General features: G+C 48.0%; 1 protein-coding gene across 1 annotated transcript; it reads right to left on the minus strand.

Moving 5' to 3' along the window:
* Window positions 1–229: 229 nt before the first annotated feature.
* LOC135978679 (olfactory receptor 52E2-like) lies at window positions 230–1,168 on the minus strand. The gene has a single exon (XM_065579535.1). The coding sequence runs from the start codon at window positions 1,166–1,168 to the stop codon at window positions 230–232; it is 939 nt and encodes a 312-aa protein (XP_065435607.1).
* Window positions 1,169–9,279: the final 8,111 nt, after the last annotated feature.

Here is a 9,279-nt window from a genome sequence, read left to right on the forward strand (position 1 = left end):
GTGTGGGGCTGACGGGTGACAATGAAAGAAGGTCAGAGAGAGGGAACTCAGCAATGGAGACAGCAGTGCTTAGTGAGAAAGGGATAAGTTGTTAGGTGTGAGGAGCTTCTCGGACTCTGAACTTCCACAGTGCTGAGCTCAGCCAAACTGGGACATAGCACCCTTGATTAATAAGGAGATATCATTCCCCCTCTTGTCACACAGCTTTAAAGTCAGTGGCCTCCAGCGATCACCTTCTGCAGGTGTATTTACCCACTTTGTCACGAAACTCTTTGGATTTGACATCATAAATGATAGGGTTGAGCATGGGGGGGACAAGGAGATAGAAGTTAGACAAGGTGACGTGTACATGGGAAGCGATTCCTTGACCAAACCTCTGTGTCAGGTAGGAGAAGAGGCGGGCAGTATAAGACATCAGCATCACACAGATATGGGCTGTGCAGGTGTTAAGGGCTTTCTGGTGGGCTTTCGTGGAAGAGATTCTGAGGACAGCCCTGATGATCAGAACATAGGACAGAGCAATGAGCATCAGGTCTAACACGATGACAACAAATGCTGTCACCAAGCCATATATCCTGTTGACTGTGAAGTCCCAACATGACATCTTTGCCACAGCCATGTGCTCACAGTACGTGTGGGGGATAATGCGGTTGGCACAGAATGGCTGCCTGCTCAGGAGCAGGGGCAGGGGCAGAACAAAGAGAACAGCTCTTATCAAACCCACTAGCCCTAGCTTAGCTATTCGTGCATTGGTGAGGATGGTGGTGTATCTCAGAGGGTTACATATGGCAACGTAGCGATCAAAGGCCATTGTCACAAGGACGGCTGAGTGCATTATGGTAACTGTGTGAAGGAAGAACATCTGGGTTAGGCAGTCAACCAGAGTAATGCCTTTCAAATTAAACCAAAATATACACAGTGCCTTTGGAATGACAGAGGTAGACATGCCGATATCTGTGAGCGCCAGCATGCAGAGCAGCAGGTACATCGGCTTGTGCAGGGTCTGCTCTTTGCCTACAACAAACAGAACCATAACATTTCCAAATAGGCTAATAATGTAGAACATAGAGAAAGGGATGGAAATCCATCCATGAGCAGCTTCCAGGCCAGGGATGCCCATTAGGATAAATGTTGAAGGATCAGAGAGGGTGACGTTGAAAGCTGCCATGAGATGGTCGAGGCATCTATCAGGCTCAGAAATGCTCAAGGTGCCTGTGAAAGGAGGGAATCAGAATGAAGGGGGTTATACATATTATAACAAATAGTATGGTAAATATTTTATAGTTTGTAACAATCTAGAAAGGGCGTGAGCAGTGCAGTGGGGACATTTAGAGATGGCACCAGATTACTTAGGTCATATTGAAGTAAAGAGGAGTCCTCAGAGGGAGCTAACCAAGCCAGGTGAATGGGTGGCATGATGCCAGATGAACTTCAATGTAAATATCTGCACTCTGTATGCACTTTAGAGGAAAAAGCTTGAGCTCCTCAAACACTTTATGAGGTTCTAATTTCACTGTATGAATTCAGTACAAGACACGGTACACAGCTCTGTGAAACCCTGCTCAAAGTGCAAGCATGGCAGAAACTCAGCAAAACATTGGGTCCAAGAGGAGTGCGATTGGGAATCATACAGAAAATACAATGCCATGAGATCAGTAGGTCAATGTTTCACCCTTCTTTAGACTCCTCTGTGTGGCACGGTGCACCCTTTTCACACAGGATATTGCAGAACTAGAGGGGTTCAGGGAAGGGCAAGAAGAAAGATCAAGGGCCTGGTTAAACTCTCATATGGAGAGAGGTTAAAAAGACTGGGACTGTTACCTTACAAAGGAGATGAATAAGAGGGGCTATGAGAGAAGTCTATAAATTACTGACTGGTAGAGGGTTTTCAGAGGGATGACTGGTATAGAGCAGATCAAGAATGTGTTCTCCCTGTCTGACAACACAAGACTATCCAGTTACAATACTTACAGTGAAATAAACATTTTGGAAAGCGTATACGCCCATGACACTAGCCAATCTCTAGCTGTTAGGCATTACGATGCCACCCTCAGGATGGTTAAGGCATCCCTCCATCAGGGCCAGCTCCAGGCACCAGCTAAGGAAGGAGGTGCGTGGGGTGGCCAATCGAAATGGTCAGCACTCCGTCCTCTACTAGGGACGTCTGCGTCTTCGGCGGGAATTCGGCGGCGGGTCCCTCAGACCCTCTCTTCCTCTTTGAGCTGCTGCCGAAGTGCTACCAAAGAGGAAGAGAGGGAGTGAAGGACCCGCCACCGAACTACCGCTGAAGAATGGAGCGGCGCGATTGAGCTGCCGCCAAAGTGCTGCCAATTGCCTTTTTTTTTCCTCTGCTTGGGGCGGCAGAAAACCTGGAGCCGGCCCTGCCCCCCATCGACCTACTGCTGGGATTCTTACACCTTCTTCTGCAGCATCTGGGGCTGTCACTGTCACACAGAGTACACTGGACTAGATGGGCCATAGATCTGATCCACGATGCAGTTCATGTTGGATAGGAGCCAAGTTTCCGACATTGAAACAGATATTATCATGTTGGGCTATGACTTTGTGCTCAACAGAATGGACATGAAGGGCACAAGGGTATTTAGGGCTACAGGTCTGCACCTCTATTACATCTCTGGCTTCTTTCGGTGAGACTTTCTTGCAGGCACTGAGCTTTCTCTGAGTGACAAAGATGCTGGTCTCTATCGTGGAAGCACAATGACTCTGAACAAGATTTGGGAGTGTGAAGGGATAATTAGCTAAACATGACTCCGAGTATTACCATGTGGCCAAAATAGCCAATGCAATCCTGGGATGATAACTGGGGGAATCTCAAGTAGGAGTAGAGAGGTTATTTTACCTCTATATTTGGTGCTAGAGCATCTGCTGTTGAAATCTGTATCCAGTTCTGGTATCCACAATTCAAGAAGGAGAGTGGAGAGACGAGCCACCAGAATAAGTAAAGAATTAAAAACCTGCCTTATAGTGTTACGGGGAGACATTAGCTCTTCAGTGTAGCAGAGAAAGGTCTAACACAATCCAGTGGCTGGAAGTTGAAGTTAGACACATTCTGACTGGAAATAAGGTATACGCTTTAAAAATGGTGAGAGTAATTAACAATGGGAAAATTTTTAAAATAAAGACTGGATGTTTCTCTCCAACAATGGGTCTCAGTATTTCCAGATGACAGTATCCCTTTCAGGAGTCTGATTTGTTTTGCGTACCCCAACTTTCACCTCACTTCAAAACTACTTGCTTACGAAATCAGACATAAAAGTACCCTAGTGACACAGCACACTATTACTGAAAAATTGCTTACGTTCTAATTTTTACCATGTACAAGTACCATGTACGAATGAATGTACAAGTAAATAAATTGGAATACAAATATTTTACTTACATTTTAGTGTATAGAATATAGAGGAGTGTAAACATGTCTGTAGGAAATTTTAGTTTGTCCTGACTTCACTACTGCTTTCCATGTAGCCTGTTGTAAAATTAGACAACTACCTAGAGGAGTTGACATGGAAGGCCTCTGTGCACCTCTAAGGGTATGTGTACCCTTGTTGAGAACCACTGCTCTAAAAGACCTTCTCTATTTCAAACATGAATTATTTCATGGCAGGTCTCTGGCCTGTGCTATGCAGGAGGTCAGACTACATGAACAGAACGGTCCCTTCTGGCTTTGGAATCTACAAACATGTCCTCAGGAGGCAGCTAGAGGCATTTTGCCTGCACGCTGAAGCCAGAGTTTACTGAAGGAATTTTTTTTCTATTTGTGACAGTGGTGATTTTAACCCTATGGGGAGAAATTCCAGTGTGAGTGTGGTGCCTGAGAAATGTGACAATAGGTGGGTATTCCACGAGGCTGAGGGATCCCGTGACACACTGCATGGATGAACGTTTTAGGTGAGAAAAGTAATGACTTGAGCCCATAAAATCTCTGCACTGAGGAATGTATGTACAAGTGTCACCGTGAAAGGCTAACAGAGCTGGCTTAGAAATGGTTTCAGAGCATCCTGGGTTTAACGTCTGTGTCCCAGTGGCCCATTTGTTTCAGGCATCTGCCAGAGGCTCCTGCACATGGTAGCTGTCGTAATCTAGGCCCTCACATGTCCCAGAGTTTCCAACTCTCCTTATATAATGTGCAAACTTCTCGGCTTGCGAATTGTTCCTGTGTAGCAGTCCCCGAAGCTCATGCGGTGTCTATGGGTGCAACAAGAAAAGCAGCACAGATGCCCTGGCATTTGCCACTCGTGTGTGAGATTCTCACTGGTGAGCCACAGTCACTGATTACCCCCCAGCCAAGGGAGCAGGTGTGACAGGAGGCACCTCACCCCCTGCAGAGGAAGAGTTGTGGTGGGCATAGGGCAGCTCGGAGGTTGTGGGAGCCAGGGATGACTCGGGAGCATGAAGCAGACACTAGCGTTCAGCGTGCTGTCGGAATCAGGGCACCCTGCGATGGGGAAGGAGAGTATGGACAGAGGCTCAGGGGATAATGGAAGATTGAACCATCTGAGAAGCAAAGATCAATGGCTCTTTTCACTGGTGTAATGCCTATAGTTATGTAACAACAACAATTGGAAACAAAACAGTAAAGGTTGTGACACCCAGGCTGCAGCTCTGTGGCTTGCCAGAGAAGAGAGACCCTGAGACCCACCCACATGCATTCAAGGCCAGGAAAGGTCCCAGCGCTGGCCTTGTACCAATCAGAAAGGAAAATTAAAAATCAACAGTGCAGCTTGCCTGACCATGTAAACATCGCTCCCTGCCCCCACAAGGCCCAGTGTTTGCTCGCCTGTCCATGTACACGCAATCCCCATCCCCAGACAAACCAATGCTATCCACCTGTCCATGTACCCACTGCCTACCCCACAGCCTACACCCTGCTCTACACTCTCACCACCCACAGCATTTGCTCAGCTGTACATGAGCACCTCCTGCCTACCCCACAACCCCCATTACTTCCTGCCTGTCGGTGTACACCCTGCTCCCAGCCCTCACAACCCCCAGCATTTGCTTGCCTGTCTGTGTACAGCCCCCCATCCCACAACACCCAACACTCCCTGCTTGTCTGTGTACACCCCCCGACTGTCACCCAACACCCAATGCTCCTCACCTTTCTGTGTATGTCCCCCATCCCCACAACGCACACTACTGCCACACAGTGATACCACTCAACCAGGACAAAAACCAAGTGCCAGACCCCACAGCAACTGCTCACAGAAATATCTGACTATGTTAAACTCACTTTCTGCCTGCACGGGGGAAAAGAGGGAGATCTGTCTGAACTGCCTCTCTAGGGGTGAAGGGAACCCCAGCAGCAGACTTGGAGGGAGGGAGAGAGGACATGGAGACTAAAAAGGAGACAGCATGAGTAACTCTTCCTCAAAAGACCCAAAGGTTTATTGTATTGCAGTCTGTTTAAAAACCCAGACACCCCTTCTTGAAGCTGCTTTTCCATGTTGGCTATTGCTGATATTACCACGAGGCTGTAGTGGGATTGCTCACAGATGAAGGGTGGTCTATATGGGGGATGGTGTCAGAGACAATCTGCTACAGTGTGGTCCACATTATGTTACAATCTGAGACACCTCCCCGTCCCAGGAGGCCTCATTACACCTCTTTGGTCTGTGCATTAGGCAGGATGTCGGTTCCCTATTTCGACCAGTTTCAGGACCTGATGGCACTGTGGTCTGGATAGAGCACATCTCCCCCCTGCACCCACACACACACTGTGTATTCTGGGACCTCCCCTGGTGACATTTCCAACACTGCCTGGTTTCCTCTAAGCCACAAACACGCTTTTATTTTCATGGTTCTCGTCCTCTTGAGAACCAGAGATGCCACAGCACACAGAGCGGAGACCCCTCTCCCTACACAAAGAATTGTTATCCTCATTGTTCTGAATCTATAAGTCTGTGAGTGTGAGATTTCAGCAATACGCCTGTCAGTTGTTATTTTTGGTCCAAACAAGCTCACCCATCCTTAGAGACCATAGGACGATTCCAGTTGAAGACACCGGAGGCTCACGGCCAGTGTAAATAAGGTCATTTATTTAAGTCCCTACATGTGGATTTAGAGTGAAATCCTGGCTGTGTTGGGATTTTGCCGTTGATCTCAGTGGGTCCTGCTACCGAGGGCATTATTTTGTTTTGCTCAGAAAGAGTCTGAAGGAAACTCCCAGTTCATGTGGCGTTCTGGGACCAGGCATGAAAGATGGGGATTCCAAGACACATGGGCTTTGACTTTGCTCTCAGGGAGGCCAGTGTCAATTGGGGTGACCCACTGAAGGCAGAATGTGAGAGCAGAATCTGGCCAATGTGTGACCCATGCTTGTTGTGAACCCTCTGGTAACACAGATACCCACTGCAAAGGTTTTGACTTCACTTCTTAAGATGCCAGTGAATTTGCTGAATTGGAAAACTTGAGCGAACCAGAGGAAAAACCGCACAGCCCAAAAAAAGAAGCTATTGAGACAGATAGAACGACACAGTAAGAGACAAGGAACTGATCTTAAAAAACAAGTATTTGTCTAAACTATTTCCAATACATTTGTAGTTCCAATTTTACCAAGTGAATCTCTTGGTGTTTCTGACAATACTAAACAGTTCAAGTCACCGAGTTGCTGAATTCCTGCCCAGATGGTTCTTGAGTTGAACCCTGGAACCCTTCCTGAGCCCTCAGCACTAACTTTAATGCAGAAACAGGCAACTCACCACAATCCTGCTTAGCAGAGAGAAGAAATCTCCTTACGGCGACAGGAAGGAAGAGCCTTAAGAATCAAGGTATGAATCTCACATGTCTGACAGTCACCATGCTGGGCAGCGATCTTTATGATTCCCCTGTACAGTCCCTGCAGACTATCAGATTGGCCAGGACTCCCAGACAATTCTCTTGGCTCTGTGAGCGGGGGAGGGGGGGGGAACAGAAAATAGACCCTGGAGAACTTCAGCTTGAGGGCCTCCCCTGGGAGTAAAGCAATGATTTGCCAATACCAGGGGCTCAAAATTGTCAGGGCAAACTGAGTCAAGCAGTCTGTTGTTCAACCTAGCAATTGATGTTTTTTTTTTCCTGTGTGTAATGTACAGCCATCTGCACTGTGTGTGGGAATGCTTTGCCACCCGCTGCTCAGGCCTACCTCGACTGGGTCCAGCGAGAGGGCATGTCCCGCCCACCCTCCATCCCAGGCCCTCCAGACCTTTTCGTCGGGCCCCTGCCCCGTGGACCCAACCGGCCCCCCCGCCCTTTCACCATGAGACGGCTGCACGATTTGCAGCCGGTTCGGTTCCAGACCGCGCCAAGGAAACATCTGTACACGCTCATGCTCCACATCCTTCATTTCCTCACCCTCACGTCCCACCCCGACACAAAGTGGTGGGACCTCCTGCCACCTCAAAAGGGTGAGGAGCCCTGGTGGGCCAGCCTATGCTCCACCCTGGTTCCAAGGCCCACCAGGGATATCAGTTGGCGGCTCCTTCATGGAGCGGTGAACACGGGCATGTACTTGGCACGGTTTACCCTGTCCCGGATACCTGCCCTTCTGCGGTGTGAGGGAGACCATGGTGCATGTTTACTAGAGTTGCAGCCCCTATTCCAACTCCTCTTGGATATATTATTATGTTTTTGGTTGCACTTTTCCCCTCATTTGTTCATCTATGCACACCCCATCCGTGGCCCCACAAAGTCGCAGGACCTCCTTGTCAACCTCCTCCTAGCTCTGGCCAAAATGGCCATCTACAAAACGAGGGAGAGGAGGTTGGCCAACTGGATTTCCTGCGACTGTGGGGCCTATTTCCGCTCCTTCATCCGTTCACGTTTCTGGGTGGAGTTCCTCTGGGCAGCCTCCGCTGGCTCCCTTGACACCTTTGAGGAGCAGTGGGAGCTGTCCGGGGTTCTATGCTCGGTGTCCCCGTCAGGTTCCCTTCGTTTAGCCCTGTGACCTCACTCCTGTTCCTGTTATTTCATTAGTTGTCCCCCGCAATTATTTGGTATCACGGACCTGTGGATCCTCCCCTTAGGCTGGGAGGAGGTCCTTTAGCACTCCCTGGATACCAACAGGACAAATGGTGGATTTCACAGGCCCATCCACATTCAAATGTGGGAGGACCTTGATCCCTTCTGCACCTTCCTACCCCATCTGGTGCTCCTGCAAAAGTCTCCAGCCTGTGCTGGTAGATACCTGCTCTGGCAGTGGCACACGCCCTCAGGCTCTAGGTGGCAGGACCCTTCTCCCCAGCATCTGCCCTCCCATCAGATTCATGCCCCCGCTTCTGAGTCCAACCTTCAAAGCCCTCCCGTCGAGCAGCATCTCCCTGTACTGGGCCCTCTGCATATGGCCTCTTCACCTTGCTTTTCCAAGCTGCTCTTTGTTCTCAGCTGCATGTTACTTGTGCCATGTCGACATCCACTATCCTGGGTCTGGCCCTGCAACTCCTTCCTATAGATTTACCCTGGCTCCCACGCTGCTCCAACTCCTGGCTCTGGTCTACTGCCACTCCCCACCTCTGCCTTCTTCTTCAGTGCTGCTGCTCTGCCTCCCGGCCAAGCTCTGCCTTCTGAACTGTTTTTCTGGACCTTCTGGCCTGGGGTTGCCAGATTTCTACTGCATTCATGGCCCAATATCACTTAAAAACTAATCTAAAAGTAGCCCGATCCTTCTTTAAACAATGTTTTTTTGTTATTAACACATTGGTGTATACAGCAAGTAATAAATGAAAATTTTTGTTAGATACCTGGTAAAAATTAGATATTTATTAAAAAAGTAAAAGCTACAAGACATAACAGGAGTTTATCCATCTTAGGAACAAAGCTATGAGATGGCAATCAAATTCAACCTCCACCCCCTACTGGCACTTGTATCCTGATTGAGGAATGGTAAATGTTTAAAACAGAAACACAGAATGACAGTGATAAAATAAGCCAAAAGGAAACCAAAATGTATGTAGTACAAAAACTATAGTAAAATTAATATAATAGTTATTTCTAATGGCATTCAATGATGGCAGTCAATCTCCATATGTTGTGTTGAATTAGTATGTTACTTTAGTATCTGAAATGCATCGTTTCACCCTCGCTGTCTTTATTGGAAGTAGAACGCGTCTGGTGCTGGTCATACTTCAGCAGAGACCAGTGCAATCATTTCTTTTGTTGGTGCAAACTGTTCACAGGAGAATTTCTGTCGTTGCATATAGGCCCTAACATGAAGAATGTTTTCTAAAAGTTCCTCTTGCATCCTATTGTGCAGTTTTGTTTTTATTTTCATCTGAGAAACAGTCT

The sequence above is a fragment of the Chrysemys picta genome, unplaced genomic scaffold (assembly GCF_011386835.1).
Source record: "Chrysemys picta bellii isolate R12L10 unplaced genomic scaffold, ASM1138683v2 scaf387, whole genome shotgun sequence".
Lineage (NCBI taxonomy): Eukaryota > Metazoa > Chordata > Testudines > Emydidae > Chrysemys > Chrysemys picta.

What these genes read in the sequence shown, in the direction of transcription:
- LOC135978679 (XM_065579535.1), bottom strand. Translation starts at nt 1,168, where the DNA reads ATGGCAGCTTTCAACGTCACCCTCTCTGATCCTTCAACATTTATCCTA.